This window comes from Lissotriton helveticus, chromosome 11 (genome assembly GCF_964261635.1).
Source record: "Lissotriton helveticus chromosome 11, aLisHel1.1, whole genome shotgun sequence".
In the NCBI taxonomy this organism is placed as follows: Eukaryota; Metazoa; Chordata; class Amphibia; order Caudata; family Salamandridae; genus Lissotriton; species Lissotriton helveticus.
The window spans coordinates 1029746867-1029772845 of record NC_136072.1 but is presented as its reverse complement, the minus strand read 5'-3'; the positions used below and the strand labels follow the sequence as shown (position 1 = coordinate 1029772845).

The window sequence follows — 25979 nt, the reverse complement described above, 5'->3', positions numbered from 1 at the left end:
TAGAAATGTTGTGTGACCGCAATTGCGGTTGCAAAACATTTGCATTTTATCACCTACTTCAAGTAGATGGTAGCCCATATATTAAGGGGAAGGAGTCCCCAAGAGACCCCTTCCCCTTTGCAAATGTTTGGAAAACCATTTTTAAGAGCAGGCAGTGGTCCCTGGGACCACTGCCTGCTCTTAAAAATGAAAAGAAAACTTTCTTTTTCTTTTTGTAAAGCATCTCGTTTTCCTTTAAGGAAAATGGCTGATTTACAAAAAAAAGATTGCTTTATTGAAAAGCAATTACTGACATGGTGGTCTGCTGATCTGAGCAGGCCACCATCCCCGTGATTTTTGCAATTCCTAAGGGGTCGCAAATTGCGACCTACCTCATTAATATTCATGAAGTAGGTCATTTGCGACCCCCTAGGAATCGCAAAAGGTATACTACACACCTTCATACATTGCATTTTGTGATTCCCTAATTGCAAATCCTTGTGATTGGCAGTTAGGGAATCACAAAATGCAACATTTATACATCTGGCCCTTAAACCTCAAGGTATTGTGGTGGGTTGATGTGCCTGCTGCAAAGCAGGTGTAACGTGCAGATGACAGAATTGTATTTGAATGCAGATAGCTCAGTGGGTTACTGCTTTGTCACGGAGATCTTTGCTTTAACTTTCAGTTCAATCCTTTGTATTGATAAAACATAATGCCTACCAGTATGGATGACGTGACTCCTACACCTTGTAGTCCTTTTTCTCTTAAGTAACATCTCCTATTCGTTGATTTACACACTTGTATGATTCATTGTCTCTCATTGTATTAAGTTTGTGATGTGAAATACGCTGACATCATACATTGATATGAATAGCACAATAAAATAAATTAAATACAAGTGAGAGAGGGGCTATGAAGAGATGAGAGGCACTGTTGGAGGGTGGTAGTGAGGTAATCCGTGGAGAAGGATGTCAGGGTCGAGGGGCAACAAAGATTGTTGCACTAGGCGGTTCCTGCGCAAAAGACAGGCCTGCGCTTGACATCTATGGTTTAATGGAATACACAGGAGCAGGTCCAACCCAGCGTGGTATGAAGAGGTGTGTAGTTACCCAGATTATTCTTTTCCCTATGAGTGCAAACCCTTCAAAGAGGATTGAGATCAAGGTACCAGGTACACAGTCAAAAGGGGAGCCTGTGTGATGAAACTGTTTTACCTCTTTTTCGCAATAAGAATTGACTAATCACTAAAGGAAAACGTCACTTTTTGTCCAAGGTTTTCAATCAGAAACAAGACCAAAATCACAGAGTGCTTGCATAGAAAGCCATCTATATTCATAGACAGCAGTCGTAACGTCGGGATATTGGGGCAGGTTAAGATCCACTCCAGCACACAGGAGGCAACCAAGGGCATTGTGTTTAGTTAAGTGGTAATTAGAAAAAAATATTTCTGAATGAAAAGCTAAATCCAGAAAAAACATCTCTTGGGCACTTTTGTATTCTGCAAGGAAACCCCCTTAAATATGAATATGAAAATTACACCTGTGAATTTTCCTCAGAATTTACCAATTTCTCCAAATACTGAAGACATTTCCATAACCAACAAACTCTTAATTTGGCTTTAACACTTAAATACGGTAGTAATCACTGTAAAGCTACTATTTAGACAACACATTTTTATTGTAAATCATATTGTTTTATATGGCTTCCACTGAATGCCATCTCTGCAAATACCAGATTCAACAAAAAATCTGATGATTCAACTATTATTACATCACAGTGGTTTTCCACTGCTGCGACATGATGTCACCAAGGGTAATGCTTGCTTTTTCAGTACCCCCTCATGGAAATATTGGTACGCAAACTGCACCATGTTGTGTACTAATACATGGAAATACAGCTCAACAGGAAAGTGACAACTTAAAATAATACAGTAAACCATGTGCCTCATGTTCTGTAATCTAAGGTTTTACATTTGTTTCTGAGTGTTTTGATTGTTTCCTTGCTACATTTATATAGTGGCTTATAGAAAGTGTTCTTAAATTTCATCAGAGAAAGGTAATTATGTCAACCACTCCTAATCCCTTATATGCCGGAAACTCAGTTCTTGTTTGTTCACACACTTTAAAACTACTTTTTTAACATTTTGTACCAAGTATTCACCTTTTAAAATTCCTTGAAGTAAACCATTCTCTTCCTTACCATTTTCACTTTATCATTTGTCTTCAGTGCAATTGTCTGTGTACATGTAATAACGTGAACAATTATTTTCTTTACTAAAAAACAAATATTTTTTCATTTCTGGTCTATTTGATCATTTATATACTCCTGCATCAGATCCTTTCTCCTGAGGATGACCCAGGTGCAATGGGAGCCAACAATTAACTCATGACTTGACAGCAATTGCTCACTCTACCTTCACAGACCTACACACTCTGGCTTGATTAAGAGCCAGTGTGCGTAGGGGTCAATACGGCTGAAATGACTGTTGATGGTTACATGGAGTCATTTCTACCATATTTCCATACCACACCATTATATGGAGGCCACTTCCACCATATTTAGATACCGCACCGTCACCTAGAGCCTTTTCCGCCATATTTAGACACCATGCCAGCAATCTGGAGACTAACTGACTGAAATATTGTTTCTGTTGGTTATTCTTGAATTTCTTTGCCAGTGGTGAAAGGCAAACAGAGATAGATTTCTGTATTACCGGGACGTGAAATGGTAGTACTGAGCATTGGGCAGTATTACTGCTTCATATCCTACAAGTTTCCGGAGATGCTAATGACGTAGAGTGATTTAAAACAAAAGAGCTGGACTGTCTGCTGAAAAGAAAGACTGGGACCTCTTTCTACCCAACTCTCTAATTACTGCACTAGCTACTTAGAAACAAAGGCCTAGGTATGTAGACGTTTTGTTGTTCCTTTGTCAAGATGGCCATTGGGGTTGGTCCCAGGAACCCGGTTAACTTCAGAGAGGCCTCTCCTGTCATAGACAATTGTTAGCAGGCACTGTCCAGGGCCCTTCATTCGTGACCCCAGCAGGCAGGCTCCAATCTCAATGGGCCTCTTTTTGACATTACACTTGGAAGTCATGCTGGAGTGTCAAATCATGCTTAACAGGTCTGCTGGGGTTTACATATAACACTGGTGACACGCATGAAAGGAAGGGAAACAGGATGCAAAAACAATTCTTGTGTATCCACCCTCTGGTTGCTGAAAAACACTGTTTTGTTCTACCAGACTTCTGTCTCTGGGTTTATTTGGGTGCAGTGCCTGCTCAAAACTGGATTTTAGTGTTAGATGTGGGAGGACACTAGGATTACCATAGTGCACTCCCCACACCACCCACTACAGCCCTTAGATCCCAGGTGTAGTGTGGCCTAAGATTTCTGCCATTTTGAAAACATCCAACGTGGGTAGGGTTGGCCTCAGAAACTTTTACCCCTTTGGTTAGGGCGTGCCCAGGTGTCGTTCTCACCCAATAGTACACATGTGGCATCTCCAGGCAACCATTTTAGAACACTCCTGGACCTGAGGAAGATCAGAAGAGGTCTGAAAGGAGAAGACCTGCTCTCCCGTACCCAGGAAAAAGAAGTGGGCTCCAATGGTCATATGGCTGACCTCCTGTTAAAGCAACAGGGACATAACAAGCTTCTTTTTTTTTTTTTACAGGAGTGTTTTTCCTGTGACTGACCAGTGGCAAGTGGAGCTGGAGTGAACTCTGCTGTTTTTGCCTCACCTGAGGTCCTTGGGGGGGGGCTGGTTAGAAGTGTACTGCTCTGGTGGATTGGGACTTAAAGGACAAAAGTCAAAAGAAAAAATCTTTGACCAGGACATACTTGATTGGTGTTTCCGATCCTTGCTCCATTGAGGTCAGTGGCAAATTGCTCATAGGCCCCAACCTACCGTGACCATTGACTAATTAGTATTTTGTGGTTTTTGATGCTATTTTTCTTACAACTTAAAAAAAACATATCTCTGGTTCCCCTTATTGGATTTTTGTTGTATTTTATTCATGAGCATTTACTCTATTTTTCTAATCCAGTTTAGGGTTTTTATTGTGTTGCATTTTGGCTTCATTACTGTTTTGGTACTGCATAAATACTTTAAACATTGCCCTAATTCAGCCTGTCTGCTCTGTGCCATAGTTACCAGATGGTTGAGCTCAGGTTAATTTAGTCACTAGAAGGGACAAGGGTTGCAGTGATTCCTTGAGATGGCCTGCCCCAAATAAAAATCAAATTTTTACAAGGATGCTGCCCTACCCTGCATTTTCTCTATGCATTGGTTCTTGTAACTTAACCTGGCCTACTGCCTATGGGAAGAAATATATATAAGTGCAGACAGGATGCTCTGATAGGCTGTCCCGTCCATGCTCTTGTGCACACTCCCAGTCTCTGTACGTGGGAGAGCTAGCATACAGAGTATTTTAACAGTGGCCAGCAGTGTGCAGAACCCAAATCTAATATCTAAAAGTGAACAGCCCTTATCTATTAGTGCTGGTAAACACTGCTTAACTTTCAGCCTGCATCTTACTTATGAGCAAGGTGTAGTGTATATCTGCTGTACGACGTTGAGGTTCTCATTATTCTTATGTGAGGAAAGCCTGCTCACAGCCAAACAGGAAGATCTGTCTACCCATTGTAGAGCAATTGTAAAGCAAATCTCATCCTCCAGGGATTGGACGGATGCACAGATTTCTAAATGGGATATATTTATCAATTGAAAAAATTATCTTTTTTCATTCTGATACTTTTGGCTTCATTGACAAGGGTGAAAATGTCCAAAAAGTCTTCAAGTTATATCTCAAAAGGACCATCATGTAAAATAACTTTGGGAGTTGTGAGAGATAGAGCCACTACCACATAAAATGTTCAGGACACATTGATTCTATAAATAACATTATTTGAAAATATGAAAAGCTGCATCACAACAGATGCTTACCTGTCCTGTGGTTTGAAGGTTGTAGCAAGCAATGTCATGATTTCTTAATGTTTTTCCATAGAGAGAAGCTCCTATGAGCCAGCAGAAGCCCAGGAGCAGGTCTGATACGCTGAGATAGAAGAGTGGTCGCACCTGGAGGAAAGAAGGTTGGGTTACTAAAGATGTATACAGCCAATTCAACAAGATCTCTAGAGCAAGAAATAGTCTAATGAATTACAATCATTTGATACATATGCAGCTGAAAATTTCTGCCCCGAAAGAAGAGTGGGAATTTTTTGCTATGGCTTAGCTTTTATCACATTATGCAATACTGAAATGTGACTGCCATCATTTTTACTTACTATATTTGCCTACAAGGCCAATGGTGCAGTGATGAGTAAGATTAAATAAGACATACAAGATTGCCTACAGATTGGCTTAGAAAGTTAGAACTTGTGATCTTCAGGTCCTGAGTTCGAATCTGAGTAAGGCCAACTCCAGGCAAACGTTAAACCATTAAATTGAGCAGTAGAAACACCTGTTATCTACAGCATGTATAAATGGCCGACGTGCAGTATGGAGCACAGAAGCACCATAGAAACAAGTTATTGTATTGTACCATAGTGTAACATTTATATAGCATTAACTGCCCAAGGGGGGCTCTGCAGCAATCGGTACATGGGTAGCATGATACACCAAGTAGATGTGTGGTTGGAAGGGTGTTGTCCTTGTTTCGATCCTGTGTGGTTCCATGTTGTGTGTGCTGACCAGTGGTTATCGTGTTATGGGATGCACCACTTAGCAGTATGATTGATGAAGAAATATGAGGGATAGGCAGGCAGTTTATGGTTTTCAGTAATCTAGCAGCTTTTATCAGCTCCGTACAGCTTTATCACCTTTCTTATGATCACAGTCCACTAAGCTGGTTATTGCACAGGGTTGGTCATTCTAAGATTTTTGGTTTGTGTGTATTGTCCTGATCAGGCATAGGGTGGAGGGAGAGATGGTCAGGAGATCTTATTGCATGGAGTTTGTTAAAACCATCCCTTATGATTGTCACAGTGAGATGTCAGGAAGTTTTCATCGCATATAGTTCGGTAGGACCTCCAGTGGTGGACTAAACTAGAGTCTTCTGTTGGCCTCCAGTATGTGGTCGATTTCTTCTGTTATTCTAAACGTATTGAGTGGGTGATGGGAGGTTTGTTGCTGTGAAATGTACAGTACTCGGTGACAGACATCACCTGTAGCGGTTCTGTCTTATGTGAGTATACGAGAGCCAGGCAGTGAAAGGGAATTATTAGCCAGCCTGTTTGAACTACAAACTGCAGCACTGCCACTGAACTTTAGAGCATTAGTATTAGTGATGGCCAGGAGGGTTATATATGATTTTACATTGCTGCATAATACCAGGATATGACCTTAATAACTTTTATGGACACAAATTGCTGTTAGAGTGTTTGCTGACATTAGATTAGATTGTGCGGGTCGGGCTGTTTCATATTTGTGGACTGGAGGGATTGTAATTGAAGGAGCGATTATTTTTTCGGGTTCTATTACAGGGTTAAGGGTTGGTGTAGTTATATCAGAAAAAACATGTTTTTACCTCCCTTTTGACCTGCAAGTGCTCCTGGATGCTCTGAATCTTGGCTGGTAGCAGGTTCCAGAATTTGGCAGCTTTTACTGAGAAACTGGTAACTCTTATGAAATTCTTATAGCAAAGCGGTATGATGAATAATGGTACAAGCCTGGAGAGCAATGTCCTATTTTGTTTGTAAATAAGTTACACTGTATGGATTTCCTCAAATGATAAATAAAAAAGAGCTTGAGAGCAGCATCCAAATTACTTAAATAATGTGAGATAAAGTGCAGAGTGCACACTTTGTGCTCGTGGGGAAAAAGTGCACAAGTGAAGCACGTAAAAATGGGAAGCAAAACAGAAAAAATAATAAATGCTTAATTACGCATAATTTGACACAATTATGACACAAAAAGGTCATCCGTGAGTTCACTTCTCTGTGTCTTGACCTTAGTTACTTTTAGGTCATCATCAGGACAGAGAGATCACATAAACTGAGATCGCTGCCTGTAAGGATTCCAGGAACATGTGAAAGCCAAAGTAGGGTATGTGGCTCCGTGTACGGGGAATGAACCAGGAATAATATTGGAAAGAGGACAACAGGTTAATGTGCCAGTCGGTCAGATTAGATGGCAGAAAACAAATCAGCCAGTGAGTTGAGAGGTCCTGATAGCGGGCATATTTGTACATGAATTGCCAGAGCGGTAAGTGGACCCAACATGGATAGCTATGAGAAACGGAGTGCTCGGGCAGTGCGTTTGTTGGTCGTATTCAGCGCGGAATGCCACAGTCTATTAATGCGGGAAAAATCCAGCCCATTTGGTCATGGTTTTAAGTCCACAGGGTTGTGGAGATACTCCTGATATGGAAACAGCCTAAATTAATCAGCGTTTCATTTACCCTCCTTTGGCTTCTACATTAAGATGGCAGATTACCTCCCCTCCTCAAGACCCTCAGTTCTCTTGCATGTTTTTTGTATACTTAAGTGAGGCTTCCCGCCAAACTGTGACCACTATTTTGTATTACTCATAGTGTCTAGCAATTGTTTTTACTTTTTTATCTAGATGTCATGTATCCTGTGTGGACTTGCTCTTTTATTATTCCATTGTCTGTGCTTATACACACTGTACCTGTATGGAAACAACTTGTAAAGCGCTCTGATACTCCTGGGTCCAGCCAGCGCTATATAAAACCTCTTAAATAAATAAAATAAAAATAAAAATATTTCTTGATTAGTAATATTTTGCATAGGATGAAATTGGGGGCACTGAGATAGCCTGTTGATACAGTCCAGCTGGTGGATGAATTGTAGCTTTTGTTGGTATCCAAGGAATGGTAATAACTGGTGCAGGGTTTCCATTGTGTAGAACGGGCTCTTTGTCTTTGCAGTGGATGTCATGATCTCTATTTTTACGGTATATGTAATCAAGTCTTGACAGGTAGAGGTCTTCTAGCAATTTGTTTTTAGACCAATATATTTGTTTAGTTGTAACATGGTGAGGAGGAATGATTTATTCAGGTCTGCTATGGTAGTTTGGTTGATGCTGAATAAGAGAGAAGATATGGACCTCTGAGGGAGTCCAAAATGTTGGGCTAGAGAGTCTGATGTGGAAGGTGGTAGGACTACTAAGCTTTGTCTGTCTTTGAGGTATGAGGCAATCCATTTCAAAGTATTTTCATGTATTCCAAGATGATGGAGTCTTTGTAGTAGCACGTGGTGGACAGAGTCAGATGTCGGTGATAGATCCAAAACTAATAGGGCAGCCACTCCATACTCCACTACTGTGAGTTTTTAGGCTCCCCAAATCAATGATTGATTGCTTATATCATACATTTATCTTTAAGTGTTAAAGTAGAGTTTTCATCCGAATGGGGCAGAGAATCAAAGTCCATAATTATCCCACTGCAGTCACAGTGATGATCTAAAAAATATGGAAGAACGCGCTACACATTTGCCGAAAGCACTTTAGCACCTCTTCAGCAGTATGAAGAGCTATATAAATTCAACTGAAAAACAAGGTTCGATGCAAATGGAGAACCGTAGCCACATTTTAAAAGTTTCTTGAAGAAATTATGTGATACAATACAAAATTATTTCAAAAGCGCACAGCTTCCTCCGAAGAGGTATCTTGGCGCTAGCAGCCTAGTTCAAAATAGAACAGAGATTGCACAGTTGAAGTGAAAGTTTTTTTTTTTCTAAAGCTTACTTCAGAGGGAGCATGTCTAAGGTTAATAGGAAGGGCATTCCAGAGACCAGCAGTAAGGAAGGCGAATGATCTTCCTCGTCTCCTTACTTTGCGCACTGGAGGAATTTGAAGTAACCTTTGACAGCTGGATCTCAGGGAATGGGACTGGGAGTAGGTTGTCATTCTTTTTCTTAGATATGCAGGTCCTCTAAACTGTAAGGCTCTAAAAGCTTAGATGAGCACCTTAAATTAAGCTTGCTTCACCACAGGCAGCCAGTGAAGGTGAAGGAGATGGGGTGTTATTGATTGAAAAACATTAATTTTCAGGATCAATCTGTCCGTCGCATTTTGTACAATATGCAGGCCACTCAGTAATTAAGCAGGCGAATCCAAGTAAAGACTATTCGTCCAATTTGAACGTCACTAAGTCATGAACGATGGTCTTACGCGTGTCCTTCGGGACAAGAAGAATCATTCTTCCTAAAGACTAAAGGGTGGCGAAGCAGCTGGCTGATACACGTTTTACTTGCGGAGCAAAGGGAAGGTCTAATCAAAAATGACTCCAAGATTCCTAGCAGTTAGTGCCGGGGAAGGGGCGTCCCCAGTACCGTAGGCCATCGATTGCTTGCGTCAGGAGAGCACTTAGGACCTCGGTTTTATTAGAGTTAAGCCTGAGGAAATTGTTGCTCAGCAAATCGCCAACAGACTTTAGTCCCACTTTCTCCTGAACAGATAGAAGTAATTGGGTGTCACCGGCATAAGACATCACCCTGAGACGCAAAGTGATCTCCTCCTAATTGCAATGGAGCCTATCAAGGCCACTGGAATATTTCAGCTTAGTAAGGAAGGTATCAAGATGTAGAGCATAAGGGGGAAGGCAGGTAATTTCCAACTGTGTACGAACTGGCAAAAGTAGCAAATTGAGTTGTTTTAGAGCAGAGGCTATGCATATGAATCTTTGAGATACAGGGCCTTTATTATGGCTGCATGAAGCAGTGCCCTCAGACTTAAGACAAGGTTCTAAAATCAATCAAGAAACAGCCCAGGTTTGAAACAAAATGCATTGATTAGAGTGGAAAATACATTTATCTAGGAAGGATAAGAATTAATATTAAAGTGGATATTCATGGTGAGATGAGAATCTGTATCTACAAAGGAGGGACGAAGAGCTCAATATTTAAATAGGTCCTACAGCCATGCCCTTCCTAGAAAACTGTCTGCCAAACACATTAGGGGGAATAGTTCCTTGTGAGTGTAAAAGTTCACAGGAAAGCGGCAGAACGAAGCCGACCACTGGGATCTTAGGGGATCTGCAAGTTCAGATATTAATGCCCTCACACACCTGGTAGGGTATCATGCTTCATCATTGGGCGCTCCTTGTCAAGCCGGCGCTGCAATGCCTGACGGGCCTGGGGGCTCTTTATCAGAGCTCTTTTGATCTGTCGCCGTTAAATGAATGCATGAAAGGGGGGCTTGTGTGAAAGACAGGGTGGTGATAAGGGTGTGTGTAAAACAGTCTAAGGTAACCACAGGAAAGTTTTATGGAGTACAGGTACCGTGACTAAGTAAAAACAGAGGAGCAAGAGTATGGTCAACATGTTTAATGACTTAGGTTGGCTGAAGCATCATATGACATTTAATCAGAACCAAAAATGGAGAAATCCTACTCTGTAAGACACCCTCTAAATATAGGGTGCCCGTTTGTGAAGTACAATACTGTACTTGGATAGATTCAGGGAGCATATTCCACCTGGAGAAATTGAAGTAATTGCTCCTTAGATAAGACAGAGGGTCCCGGCGTTGCTGCCGGACAGGCGGAAAGCACGGGACATTACCCCTTGACCTACCCTCCGTCTTCCTGTAATAGAATCATGCCACAACCTAACGGGTGGGCTAATTACATTATTGTTCAACTCATGCTTTCATCAACCAAAAGGGTAGGAATAATGATTAGATAAGATAATTTGGCCATGAATACATTTGTTCTCTGGGTGTGGTTTGCCACCCATCTCATGATCTCCTGGAGGCAATGTGTCAGAGCTTTGAAACATTCAGTCCGCAACACATGCATGTGCAGCTTGGTGTAAGTCGGATCATGGTGCTCATAGGCTCTAAACATTAGATTTTCAACTGCCTGCCAGTACAAGCTGAAAACGAACGGTGCCAGGTTAGAATCCTGAGTAACACCAAAGTGCACAGAGACTTACACCAACGCGAATTTCCCATCTGAAGCCATTGTGAATCATGGACAATAAGGCCATGCTGGACTCCTGAACTCGGTTCTTCAAGTTGTGATAAAGAAAGCTATGGTTGACCTTTTCATAAAGTGCTGATAAATTCAGCATCAAAGGGAGCTGAAACATTCAGCACTCAGTCTTCTGCTAGAGGTGCTTATTATCTATCACATCCGCGGTAGCTGCCAGCCTGGTGAAAAACACACTAGCTGAAATCTAAACTAGTGAGGTGGTAGGGCGCCCAGCCGTAAAATAAAGTAGTTCAATAGAATGGAAACAACATGCTCCACAGTATTTACCAAGAATGGGAGTTTAATAATTTACCAACCAAATGAGCTCAGTGACACCTTCTTTAAAAGGTAAGAACCACATCCACATCTTGATAACTCATCATCTTCTCTCGTTATATATAACGACATGAAACACGCACCCATGAATATGTATCTACTCAGTCAAACATGAAATACAATCAAATGGTAACTAGGATCCAGATGGCACCAAATGCTAGCCAGAATTTGAAAAAGTGCAAGACATCAAGTAATCATTAGAAAAATCCCCCTACAATAAACAATAAAAGCTTTTTAGTTCCATATTGACGTCACCTTCCTGACAGTCGAAACCTGCTGTCTTTTCTGTCAGTCAGTCTAGTACAACAAAAACATGACTTGGGGCCTGATATAGATTTCGTCGGATGGGTTACTTCGTCACAACGGGACGGATATCCCGTCCTCTGAAATATAAATCCCATAGAATATTATGGGATTTATATTTTTGTGCACAGGTTATCGTGTCCGCTGAAATTTAAATCAGGCCCTTAGTGTGCCCCAAGGAGACCCCTCAAAACGAAACTATATTTTAAGGACAAGTTCTCTGTTGGTTTCAAAGTTCAAATAGTTATGAAAACCTCCCGAAAGATTTGTAGACCCTTACCAAGGTGCAATGGGAGCAGGGCCCCTGCTGCTCCAACACCATTGCCTACACACTAGAAGCTCGTGCTCTCGCGCACAAATGTTAACTTGTGTCTAGAGCTGGAACTGGCTGACTAGGGAGGAAGGGAAGAGGTGAGTAGCACGGAGAATTGTTAAGAGGGACGTAATGGCTGACAGTGATGTGATATAATTTTCCTCAAAAAGGTATGGGGATGTTAAACTAAGAGGGATGGGGGTTATCTTGGATTGGTAATGTCATGCCTGAGTGCCCCCAGAATCTCAATCTCATATTTGCAGGGTACTGCACCAACTTTGGGAAGGCACAGGAACAAAGAGAGAAAGACATGTCCATGGAGTATTGGGAGATGTGCAGTGGCACTGCGTTTGATGCTGTCCTCGCCACTGGCAAGGAAGATAAAGCAAAGTGGAGGTTTGGTTGATAGCAGAGAAACTACGTTTTTGCTTCAACACATTGTATTTGCTTTTACTGAGATAAGTACATTGCTTGATTAAGAACATGTGGTACAGCAAGAATATATCTGGTACATCAACAGAGATGATCAGGGCGGTAGTGTAAAATACCTTTACTCAGTCTCAATTAAAACCCCTTACCTTAGCTGTTTACCACTTCACCTGCTGTTTCCAGACACACATATCTCAGGACTGATTACCTATCTCTGAGTGCAACAATGTACCAGTCAAACGCTGCCATTTTACGAGGGTTTCACCGATTGCAAGTTCCTGTGCAAAAGCATTGCCTTCAACGCCACTTCAACCCATGTTGTTACATCCCCCTTCCAAGAGTTCAAGCGAAGTAGGCAAGTCACCTTCCACTCCACCGACATTTCTTGTTTAGCTAACAGTGAGGTCAGTGAAAATTTACAAAGCACAGTAGGAAATGTACGGACAACTATTGTAAGCCTAAGTAGACTCAAGGTGTCACTGCAAGTAAATAATTGGGCACAAAAAAACCGTGAGTCTGTCTCTTTAAGCACTCACTTGCTGAGTTTCAAGGTGACTAGCTCAGATCCCCATGAGTAAATTCAGAATCATTAAGTGGTAATAACTTTGCGATCAGTAATTACAAGACATCATGAAAGTTGACCATTTATTACAGAACCCTCCTGGTACACTTCCAAATTGGAAAAAAGGCTGCCATTTCAATTGTTGTTGACTGAGAGACACAGAACACACTCCAGTATCAACTCCTGAGAAGCTCTGTGGCTCACCAAAGAAGTTTATCCTGATCACTTGTTCGATGAACAATTGACATGTCCAGCTTGACGACCCATCCTCAGCAGCTCAGAGTTTAGTCTGTCTTTTGAAATTACAAAATCAATTATATAATTAGGCCTTCTTTTGTGTTGGGCTGTATTGGTGTAGAGTGCCAGTGTGTTACTCACTGCTGTTCACCTCTGGCATACCTCGCACATAAACCTTCATTGTGATCTTTAGGGTTTGGGCGTGAATTATAAGTTCCCATATAAAAACTGAAGAAGCTAAAAAAAAAAGGTTGATTGCTCATAATGCATAACAGGATAACACCAAAGGCGTGTAAGTGACCCATTTGACATATTATCCGGAAAGAGTTCAGGTGTTTATAGTTTTGCACACTCCCAGTCCTCAGAGGGCAAATTTGTAATTGAAACCATTTTAAAATTCTTTTTTCGCTATTATTCTTAATTTATCAGGGATTGTCGTGAAGCTATGGCCACAGGTCTGCAAGTCACATTTGTGGCAAAATGCATCACGTGCCACCTAGCTCCATTAAACAAGTAGACGAACGTTTGCCTGTCAATATAAACAACATTATCATTGGTTCCATTAGTAACTCATTAACCAGGCCAGCTATCTGCATCAGGGAATTGCAATGAAACAGCTAGAAAATACGCAAGGCACAGGTAAAATCTACAGTGAAACCCTCTCGCCACAAGAGTCACGCTCATAGCCTTATGTATGATGTATCAGTGTCCCTGTGATTCAGCCCCATATATTTAGAAGGATAAAATGTAATTGGATGCCGAAGATTACGATTTATTGGCACCAGGCTTAGGGCCTGATTTATATCTTGGTGGAGAGGAAATTCTCTCGCGAAGGGGTCCCCTGCCCACTAAGACTATGGTCCACCCTCCTGATTTAAATGCTCTGATGACAGCGGAGACTGTCTCTGCAGAGGCCAAACCTCTCCGATAGAGTAAGAACCTTCAAAGGTTTGGCTATATGTCCGCCCCCTAATTTAGATGGGCGGACATTTCGCTGTTTTACAATGCCCATCACTGCCAGGAAAAAACGGCATTAAGGGGCAATGAGAAGTGCTCATTGCCCCCTCGCCATAGGAGTAAATAACCCACTTTCGGATTTAAAAAAAAGATCCTGGTAGGTTTGCCGTAAACTTCCGTCATGTTGACTGAGCTGTAGGGCAACACTACAATGTATTGACGGGAACGGCTGTCACAGTGGTTCCTGTAAGTGCTTGAAATGTCCGCTGAGTATTTAATCCAGCGCCCTGGTGGTGAATGGGCCGACTGCCAAAAAATAAATCAGGCCTTTAGAAATTAACCCCGTTTAAATAGCAGACATGCTTCTTGCTTAATAATTCAATTCAATTCATAAAGCTTTATTCGGTACATGATACATTACCATAAAAGCACACAATGAACAACAATTAAATTTACAATTAAAAATAAAAGACATGATTCTAAATAACAATAAAACAGATATTAGTAGAGATACAGTCCATACTATTAAAAAAGCATATTCTTTCTAGCAAAAATACATTTGTTTAAAAAAGAGGCAGTATAAAAACAAATATCAGCAGAATTCATGTTACACAACAGGCTCATAGCCTGGTTAACTGTACATGCACCATATTTCCTAAACATTGGTTTCAGATAGGCGATTCTAAAGTTCTTGTACAGTTTACAAAATAGTAAAAAGTGCATGGTGCTCTGTTTTGACACACCATCGCACAGGCATGGTCCTATTGGGTGTTTTTTAAGAATTGGTAGGGCCACTAAATAGTGTGCTACTCCAAACCTCAATCTTGTCAGCACAAACTTGTGGGATGGCCTAGTCACCATTGATAGGTAGGATGGTGAACCTTCCGAGACAATATATTTATTATAAAACTGCACCATGGTCATAGAGCCTGCCGCTGACCACCGTTTCCTGGCTCTACTGGCCAAGAATTTACCTTTAAGTTCCGCTTTAGGGATCAGGCATGCGGCTCTGGGATTAAGCACAACATTTAGGTTAAAAATTTCAGAGTAACAGTCAACAACATAATTTAACCAGGGAATTTTCTTGTAGTGATCTAGTGATAGACAGTCTTCAATAATTGTTCTACTAAATGCCTTCTCCTCCTGAAGCCAAATAGAGCGCCAGATCAGGAGTGGCCTTAAGGATAATAGATCACTTAGGTAATACATATCCAATTCCTGGTGGATCAACACAGTTGAGACAGTCTGGGGTAGACACAAAAGTTTTTTCCAAAAACAATTTTCCTCTGTTTGTAAGATTTGGGAATTTCTGTGACCCCACACACCTGCCCCATATAATGCTATTGTGGTACATCTTGCCTGGTAAATTTGTAGCATATCCTTGGTGCGCCTATCTCCAACTTTGGCCGCAAATCTGAAAACACCATAGGCATTTTCGCCATTTTATTTCCCACGTTGCTAAATTCATTGTCCCATTTTATATTGTATTGTGGTATATTGTGGTATACTTATATAGCGCAACCTGTCACCACCAAGGGCATCCTGGCGCTTTTGACCCATGATCCAAGCAGAAGCAATAGCTCAACCCGCCCTGGGGAAAAGGTAAGTTTTCAAATCCTTTCTAAAGGCTGAAAGATCCTCAAGACCTCTCAGGGATAGAGGCAGGGAGTTCCAAAGTTTGGCCGCCGCTACTCTGAACGAACGACCACCCATCCTCACTCTCTGGAAGCGCGGGACAACAAGTAGCCTGGACGACGAGGAACGCAGAGCTCGAGATGGGAGATACCAGGCAAACATTCGCCGCAGAGGAATTGGGCCCAGGCCATGGATAGCCCTGAACACAATACACGCTGCTTTATAGCGTACGCGTAAATGGACCGGCAGCCAATGGAGTTCCTGCAGCGCTGCCGTGGAAGAGCTGTGGTAGGGGCGGGAAAGGGCGAGTTTGGCAGCCATATTTTGCACCCTTTGAAGCTTGCCCATAAGTGTTAACGGGGCCTCCAGAAGCAGTGCGTTGCAGTAGTCGAGTCGACTTAAGATGGTACTTCGCACTACTTCTGGTCTGGCTTGCTCAGGGAGAAGGGGTAAAACCTTGCGCAGCATGCGGATCAGCATCATACACGTTGAGGTGGTCTTATTCACGTGCAGATCCAGCTGCAGGCTGGGCCCAAAAATGACGCCCAGATTGCGCGCCGATTGTGCGGCTGACACCGTCTCTAAAAAGGACGGGGGCCAAAAATCATCAGGGAGATCTCGGGGAACTCGGTCAGTGGAGCAGTGCAAGACCTCTGTCTTGGTTCCGTTGAACTGTAACGAATTCAAACGGAGCCATTCCGCTGTAGCCTGCATGCACCGGTGAAAAGACTCCAATGGGACTGCATCCTGTCCCTCCAGGGAAAAGACCAGCTGGGTATCATCCGCATAATTAAATGCGGAGATACCAAATGATTTAATGAGCTGGACTAGAGGGCGGAGGTAGATATTAAAGAGTATGGGGCTGATGGCTGAGCCCTGAGGTACTCCTTGTCCCACTCTCCGCTCCTCTGAGCTGAAGGGAGGTAGCGAAACCCGTTGCTGACGGCTGTCCAAGTAGGAGACTAACCAGTCCCTGGCCTTGTCTTTAACCCCGCATTCTTCCAACCTCGAAATCAAGGTAGGATGACTTACCGTGTCGAACGCGGCCGACATATCGAGCAACACCAGAAATGCTGCCCGACCACTGTCGACACGCGCCCGCAGATTGTCTAATACGGTCACCAACGCGGATTCCGTCCCGTGAGCAGGGCGAAAACCGAATTGCGTCTCATCCAACCAGGTGTTCCCTTCTAAGAAGCCGGACAGAGTGCGGGTAACCAACTTTTCCATGATTTTAACCGGAAAAGGAAGCAGGGAAATTGGCCGGTAGTTAGAGAGGCACCCAGGGTCGAGCGTAGGTTTTTTTAAGAGCGGAGAAACCACTGCCTTCTTCCAACAGCCTGGTACAATCCCTGTTTCAAACGACTGGCAACAGATGGCATGCAAGGGCTGGAAGAGATCCTCTTGGAACACCTTCCATAGTTTTGGAGGAAGAGGATCCAGAGGCGATCCAGATGAGATCGTGAGGGCTAAACTGCCAAACTCCTCCAGAGAAGGGAGGGGAAAACTACTCAGCTGGGGTCGACTGGCCACAATCGCCGGAGCTCCCAAGCTGATAGCCGGATCCAGAGAGGGAGGAGAGAGGCTACTCAGCTGGGGTCGACTGGCCACAGACGCCGGAGCTCCCAGGCTGGTAGCCGGATCCAGAGAGGGAGGAGGAAAGCTACTCCGCTGGGGTCGACTGGCCACAGTCGCCGGAGCTCCCAAGCTGATAGCCAGCTCCAGAGAGGGAGGAGAGAGGCTACTCAGCTGGGGTCGACTGGCCACAATTGCCGGAGCTCCCAGGCTGATAGCCGGATCCAGAGAGGGAGGAGGAAAGCTACTCAGCTGGGGTCGACTGGCCACAATCGCCGGAGCTCCCAAGCTGATAGCCGGATCCAGAGAGGGAGGAGAGAGGCTACTCAGCTGGGGTCGACTGGCCACAGACGCCGGAGCTCCCAGGCTGATAGCCGGATCCAGAGAGGGAAGAGGAAAGCTACACAGCTGGGGTCGACTGGCCACAGTCGCCGGAGCTCCCAAGCTGATAGCCAACTCCAGAGAGGAGAAGGTAATGCCAAGATAACAACATTTTTCCACATGAAGCACTTTTTCATGTTCAATAAAAAAGGCATTTGGAGATTTCTTACTGGCCCCACAGGTCATGGTGTGCGTTTTCCCCTTGTTAATAGACAGTTTCCTGTCTTGGATAAACTTACAGAATCTGTCAATTAGGCGCTGTAGCCCTAGGCGAGTTCTCGAGAGCAAAACGGCGTCATCAGCATATAATAACACCGGAACGGAAACACCATTCATCTGGGGGGCATCGGCCTTTACATTCTTTAAAATTACATCAACCTCATTAATAAATAATATAAAAAGAAGAGGGGCCAGGACGCAGCCCTGTCGAATTCCACGTTTCACACTGAATTTCGGGGTACACTGTCCTTTAGTGCCATATCGCACACAGGTTTCAAGCTTTTCATACAACCTGGCTAAGAAGAAAATTATACCCTCCGGGGCTCCTAACTTTAACAAAGTTGGCCATAAAATAGCATGGTCGACCATATCAAAAGCACTGCTTAGGTCAGCAAAGCAGAGGTATAACGAACCTGGTTTTGCTTCAGTGTATTTACTAATCATTAGATCTAAATGTATACACTGGTCCATGGTACCCCTGCCCTCCCTAAAGCCATACTAGCTGTCAGCCAGAGATGTTCTCTTGCTCAACCCATTCTTCTAGTCTTATTAGCATTACTCATGATCTTAAGAGAGGAGTCAAGAAGAGAAATAGGGCGATAGTTTTTTGCATCTGCCCTACTGCCCTTCTTGTAGATTGGGATGATTATCGATTCTCCCCAGGTTTTAAGGGGCTCATTACAGACTGCAGCATTAAATACAATAGTCAAGAGAGGGCTCCACAGCTCTGGGGCTGATTTGTAAACATCAATAGGGACCCCGTCGGGTCCCTGGGCCTTCCCCCCCTTACTAGCATGTATTCCCTGGTCGACCTCTTGGACAGTGATGTGAAGTGGTAAAAGCGGCCAACTAGTATGATTCAAATCATCACAGTTATCAGGGCTAAACATTTTGGAGAAATGTATAACCCAGTCATCACTGGTGACGTTAGAGGATAACTCCGGTAAATGGTCTTCTTTAAGAAAGGGAGAGTTAACTGTAGCCCAAAAAAGAGTATTATTAGATGTCTCAGATGCTTAGTTCAAAGAATCCCAAGCCTCCTGCTGTAACTCACTCTTCCTACGCTTCAATGCTAACTTATACGAAAGTCGGGATTTGATAATTTGATCCGTGTCTCTGGGTCTTTTTGTAAGGGCACCTTTTAGTTCTGTTAGTGAGTTGGTGCATGCATGATCGAACCACCCTGGCCCAATACGATGCTGATCTCTACTAAGTCTGGTAAACCTAACATTAATTAATCTGTTAATTTCATTAAAAGCAAATAAAACCTGTTTGGCGTTGGTAATATTATCAAATATAAGCAAAATGTCTATCATGCAGTCCTTAACAATAGAGCTGGTTAAGTCCTTGGCTTTTTCTCCCTTCCATCTCATTCTTACACCGTTTGACCTGTGAGGTTCAATATTAGTGATGATTCTGTCAACTTCCTCAGTGCTTCCCTCCCACAATGTACATTCTAATATAATACAATTATGGTCACTTAATGAGGTGACTTCAATCCTAGGGGAGACACAGTAGGGGATAATATTGGTAGAAACTATCACATGATCAATAACTGAACTAGTAAAGCGGTTCTTAAATGTAGGAATGATTTGACCATTTTCATCTTTGGAGAAACCCAATATTTCTAAGTCATAACAGCTCATGAATTTATGCAGTGTTTCTCCATAAACATTATGTTTAAAGTGTAAGACATCTATACCAACATCATTTGTAACCCCACAGACTTTCTGGGTTGACAACTCACATAACGGGGTATTAAAATCGCCACCCAAATGAAATCGAAAACAACGTTCATTTCAGTGCTTAGATTTTCCACCGCGCTAGCCAAGTTATTAACTACTACCGATCTAGAATTATCAAAAACATTATTATAGTAGTTTAACAACAAAATATTACGGCCCTGCGCATCAAGTAGCCAAAGAATTTGCGCGTGCACACCCACAGTCATATATTTTTTTACTGTAATTCGCCGGTTGATGGAAACTAATGTTAAAAGACCACCTTTTGCTCTCCCTGACGCAGAGGCCTGCGCCTGTAGGTTATAAGACACAAACCCCGCATTGTTGATATCTTCCCTACACCAAGTTTCCTGGAAACAAAAGATATCATGGGTATTTATGAAACTTGCCCAGCCCAGAGCATCACCTTTAGATTTTATGCCGGAAACATTCCAGCTGGCGATGGTTATACCTTTGGGACTTTTGGGACCCATCATGCCAGATTTCTCCAATGGTACTATTATAATTGGGCCATCTGCTAAACTTGTGTTTCTGTTTAAGGTCGCCCTGGTTTCTTTTATATTAGAGTCGACCGGCAGGTTAGGTTCCAGGACTAACGATTTGTTATTGGGCACTACATCCTCACAGTTAGTAGTCTCACCCAGCTGGGACCCTCACAACCCAGGGAGTCAATCATTAGCGTCCAGGTTACTCAGCGCTTGATATCTATTTGCTGTGGGGACATCAAAGACTGGATGATACATAGGTGTTAACGGTCTGGCTCTAAAATTATCTGGGGGTACCGTGCTAAAATGGCTATAGAAATACCCAAGTGGGCGTGCACATACGCTATTCTCATCCTGTTTTAGAGAGGCAGCTCTTAGCAGAACGGTCGCGACGTGTTGAGGGTGTTTAAAATGTACAATAACACAGTCGCCTCTGCACTTCTTCCTAGCATTACCTATCCAAGTTACCCTCCTCGTAGACAAAATTTGGTCAGAATAAGCCGGTGGGAAACCACACTGCCTATGTAACCAGGAGACTGTCTTATTTTTAAGTAATTCATTTGACTCGGATAGATGCCGATTCAGAGGGTTTTCTACTGGTGGTACATTGGTTAGGACCACAGTATAAGGAACACAATCGGGGGGAGATTGATAGACCCTCTATATCTTGATTCAGACGAGCCCTTATTGTTCGCTGAGGCTAGTACTGTTACTGCCTGTTTTTTTTCCTGGCAGACTGGTGGAGTTTTAACAGGTATTGGGGATTATTGGCACAGGCACAGGCAACCCTCGATGAGATGGTTCTGCTGCTTCTTTGCTAACTTCAGGGCCCTTTTCCACTACCCTAGGCCTCTCTGCCATTGCTATATGGGTATCTAAGAGACCACCTAATCTAGCCACTTCTAGAGTCATTAAGTCAAGTTCTGTGACCAGGGGTTTAATGATATTTTCAATCTTGGTATTGATGATGCTAGTTAAAAGATCGAATTGCTCAGTGTTCATTCTGACCGCTCCCTGCTTCTCCCTTGGCTCTTCCCCGGCCATCGTGTTTATGAGGGGTGATTCAGCCTTTTTATTATTACGGGTACTACGAGTGCCCCCTCGTTTGGCTTGAGCTTTCCTACATGCCCTCTGTGCTCTCTGGACCGGCGAGCGCTGCACTGGCGAATCACAGAGCACATTCTCAGTACTCTCAATGAGGTTCACTAGGTCAGGCTCTCTTATAAGTAGGGTTTCGGGGTTGTTTAACATACTACTATCGTCGAGAGAGCCCGATTGGTTAATAGGCGGAATGGCCTGTGGGGGTGAAGTAACATGGGGAGTGTCACGGCCTAAGGATAAACGTCGCTCTTTATTAATCTTGTGAACCACTTTCACCAGATAATTGTCAAGTGGTGCTCCCACTAACGTTGTATTAACGGCTTTCTGTTTAGACATGATTCAACCTAACAACCGTACAGTCACAATTAAAATAACAGTAACAACAGCTACAATAAAAATTAATTAAGCTATCATGAATTGAACACACAATGATTTTAAAATATTGGAGGCCTTATTACAGGCAGTACATACGAAATAGATCTTATGTCCTCCCTTTGGGGGTTTAAATGACTGGGCCAAAGTCCGTGGCCCTGCCCTGCCTCCTCCTGCCCCGGATGGCCACAGACGGCCCGCCCTTTGCACGGGCTTCGCCCGGCACCGCCCGCGCGCGTCCGCGACGCGGAGGGAGCCTCTTGTCTTTAAGCGCCTCCTGGCGCCAAAGTAGCGGGAAGTGGGCGGGGATGCCGCCGAGCGTCCTGGGACCTGTAGTGCTCCCGGTCCCTGGCCACGAGCTGAAAGCGGCAGTGAAGCGACTGGAAAATGCCCGTCGTCTTGTCCCCACTGTGGCGTTCAGGTAATGCCCTGTTTACCCGGTTGTCTTGCTTAATAGAATTCAAGGGTTTTCTGAAATCTCCTTATATTAAATATTCATTTTCAATTCAAGCAATTTTGTTAACATCGCATAGACAGATTCTACATAATGCACTCTGTTAACTATGTCATTTGTTCAAACTTTCACCGGTTTTGTGAACTATAATGCTGCTCTAAAATTTGTAAGAGATTGCGTATTGTCTTATGTGTGCTGCTGTATCCCGTTTGCAGGAAAAACTGTTCTTGAAAAGGAATTCTAAAATTAAAAAAATCTTGAAAATGCACAGGTATTTTCGATGTAAGTATCTCACTTTTCTCTAATGTAGGCATTATTTTTGTAAGAATGTTTAATAATTCAGGATTTGGGGATTTGTTTCGTTTTAACATTTTCTATTTTTCAACTGTGTAGCCACTGCAGTACAGATGATCGTGTTGTAAATATGTATTGAGAGTGTTCTGGCCTTGAGACACATATGCTGTATTTTAATATTTGATTCATTACGTTTAAGGTTCAATGCCAACATTGTTTTAGAAATCAATAAATAAATGGAAAACATGAAACATTTAAGACCTTTGTAAATGAGTCTCTCGTTTTGAAGGTCAGAAGGCTTCTGTTATTGCTAATTAATGTTCAGTCCAATGAAGCTATGAAGCTCGCAAGGGTAGCATGGATATTTATTGGGGTAGCATACAGATAGTTCGCTACATGGATGGGCTTCACCTTGACCCACCCACTCATTACCAATACCGTTGAATCCCTCATGTCAAACAATGTTCTGAAGTGGTTGCAGCAACAATTATATCGCTCTGCAAAACATTTGCGTTTTCTGAGCTCTGCAACGTACGAAAGACGGCCTAGTGCACAGATGGCAAGCTGTGGACCTGATTCACATAGAACCTCCACACTCCCGTAGTCATAGGGGAGTCTTAGTACTCTGAGAAGATTTCTCGCTGCTGAGATTCTGCCCCGAGTGCAGAGATTCCCCCATGACTGCGGGGCCTCGGCCACGAAAGCGGAGGCCTTTTGTGAATCAGGTCCTGAATCTTTAATGATAGCCACTCCATTTCTCTGAAGGAGTTTTGCTCAGATCACATTGAACCTAGGGTGAAGCTAGGCTAGGCGACAGCCTTGCATGGGCGCAATACATCAACTCCAAGATGCAGAAATTGGATGGAGAGGGAATGGCACATTGTCACTTGGCTCCTGGTCAAAATCCTAGCCCTGCCTCGACAAGTGTACTGTAATGATCTTATTTCTCCGCATGCACAACTCACACAACCTTAGTGAGACAAAAAAAGTTTAAGGAATGGCATGACGAGTGGTAGAGTACATGTCTGATAAAGTTAGCAATCGGCAACTCAAATCAGTTCAAACTGGGAATCATGGGATAAGGCATAAGAAAAAGTTAACTGTAAGTACAGTTCTAAAGCATTGGTATGTTTGATAGAATCACATGCTTAAATTTCCTGGACATTAGGCTAGGAGCCCTTTGAGTCAATGTTATAGCACAGTTTCAATCCAGCGACTGGCATAGAGAAAAACTGGACAAACCTTCAGAGATATTAATTAGTACATCCCCTTCACCACTTCGGAAGTCTGGACAATCAGGTACAGGGGCTCCGGGCCCCAACTCTCCTTGGAGTCTCCAACAGCCAGAGTGTCATAGCTTGTTATATTGCATATCAGCCCACCTACCTCATTACACCCAAAGTGCAGACAGTCAGGTGGAGGGGCTCTGGACTCACCCTTCTCGGAGTATATACAGCCAGAGTTTCATAGCTTGTTATAGTGACTACCAGCCCATCTACCTCATTGCACCCGAAGTCCAGACAATCAGGATGAGGTGCTCCAACCTTCCTCGGTGGGTCCACACCCAGAGTTTCATAGCTTGAAATAGAGTACTCATAAACATGGAGGAGGGAAGGCGCAGGTGAGTCTAAGAAAGATACCAATGCTGTAGAATTGTAGTTACAGATACCTAGCTTTTTATTCTGCAACACTGGATCTTTCATAGATTTAGGACCAGGTTTCCATAGGAAACTGTAGCCAGGCATTTCATGAATAATCCTGGAGCCAATTTGAGGCCGAATGGAAGTTCTCTGAAATGGTGGTATAGTCCATGAACCTCAAAACGGAGGTATTTGATATGACAGTGATGTATTGGCAAATGTGTCGTGTAGTTCCTAAAAGTACATAGGATCTGCGTGTTTAGACAACATAAACTGAGGGATTGGTGTCCAGACTGATTCCGGACACCCCCAAAGGATATGTTAGCCTTTAGACCAGCTAGCTCAGAGTGCAACCATAAGCTCCCTAACCTTACTAAGGAGCGAATAGTTTCTGGCAACTATTGAACATGACAACCCTTGATCCTTCATAGATCATGGAAACAGTGCACTACTTTGTGCTCAGTCAACTGTGCTCACTTACCCCCAGATGCATCAAGCATCCATTTTGCGATTCCTTATTAGCGAAAAATAAGGAATCGCTAATAAGGAATAGCAAAATGATATGCAAGAAGAAATCACTTTAAAAATAGCGATTTCTTAAAATTCCTTCATTGCGATTCGCAAATTGCATACGGCTTAATGCGTTTCGAGAGACGAAACTCTCTTGCTCACAAGCAAGAGAGTTTCGTCTCTCGAAACGCGTTACAACATTGGAATAAAGACCTGCTGATCGTAAAATTTCAACTGAGAGCGCGCTGTTATTTCATCTGTGCAAAAAAAATATATATAGTGATACCCACTGATTCCAAGGTCTTAAGCCGTATGTTGTGTTCAATTGCGTCAAATGTGGTTGGCAAGTCTAAGAAGACTAACTTCCAAACTTCTCCTTTGTCAATGAGCTGGCAAAGCTCATTAAGGGCTAAGAGAACCACTGGTTCAGTGCTGTGACCGTGACGAAAGTCAGCTTGTTTGCCATCTTGTAGGTCATTCAGTTCTGCAAAGTCCTGAAACTGGCGCAGAACCATTTTGCCAGGTGTTTTGCCCATATATGAGCCAACATTTGCATCAAAAAGAAATTACAGAGAGCAAGTTACCAATTCCTCTTCTTCAAAGTCAAACCCTAGTTCCGCAAAGCAGATTTCAGTTCTACCAGGCAAAACCATGTTCCTCTCCCAGCTGGATGAAATCAATGATGTGCTCACAAGGATCAAGATTCAGCACTAGAACCAATGGAAAGTAGTCTTCACTCTGCTGCGTGCATCATCAAGGAACTCAAGAAATGCCACCACTTACCTCTCACCTCCAATGACCTAGTGTGGCTGAGACTTACGACCACTTCATTCTCAAGACCTGCTGTAGTACATGCAGAGCCCTGCGCATGAAATGAGAGACAGTTTTCTGGGATGTTTTGCCTGGCACTCAAGCACATTCTGTAAACTTTGACCTTATATGTGTATATTTGCATAATCTAGTTAGCAAGTGCACACAACTATTGTCAATGTTGACAAGTTATTTGATGGAGGTTGGATATTTTAATATACAATATTGTTCTATGTTACTGATGAGCAGCTATGCATTGATGAAGCAGTTTCCACAAAACAAATGTTGTTAGTGACTGATGGACTATTGTACATATACATAAGTGAATAATTAACTCCTTGGCTTTTAAGTATCCCCTTCCTATCCCTTCACCTATGTGCTCCGAGTTCCTGCACTCAGAGGACTCCCTTTACAGATCTCTGTTGTGCTCAGCTGGTCACACGCACCCACACATACAAACCCGTACATGCAAATACACAAACACATACACACACACACACACACACCAATCACGTAATACATTTGGAAATAACCTTTATAACGTGCTGCTAGACTGGTATATGCATTAGCACAGTTTTTAAAACCAAAGTACCTTTCCTTATTTTAGCCTTGTTAATTTACTGCCCCAAGCAATGAACCCTTCCCACAGGTTGCTCAGAAGGCTCCATGTCACCGGACACCACTTTTCCCATCTCGAACTTTGCTTT

At 43.0% G+C, this 25979-nt stretch overlaps 1 protein-coding gene across 1 annotated transcript in view; it reads right to left on the bottom strand.

Annotated features, from left to right (window-relative positions):
- The window catches only part of TMEM116 (transmembrane protein 116), a 215911-nt gene that overhangs the window by 79554 nt on the left and 110378 nt on the right, over positions 1-25979 (bottom strand). The window contains exon 4 of the mRNA XM_078667430.1: positions 4932-5063. Within this exon, the coding sequence (XP_078523556.1) occupies positions 4932-5063 (132 nt within the window). The remainder of the gene's footprint in view (positions 1-4931; positions 5064-25979) is intronic.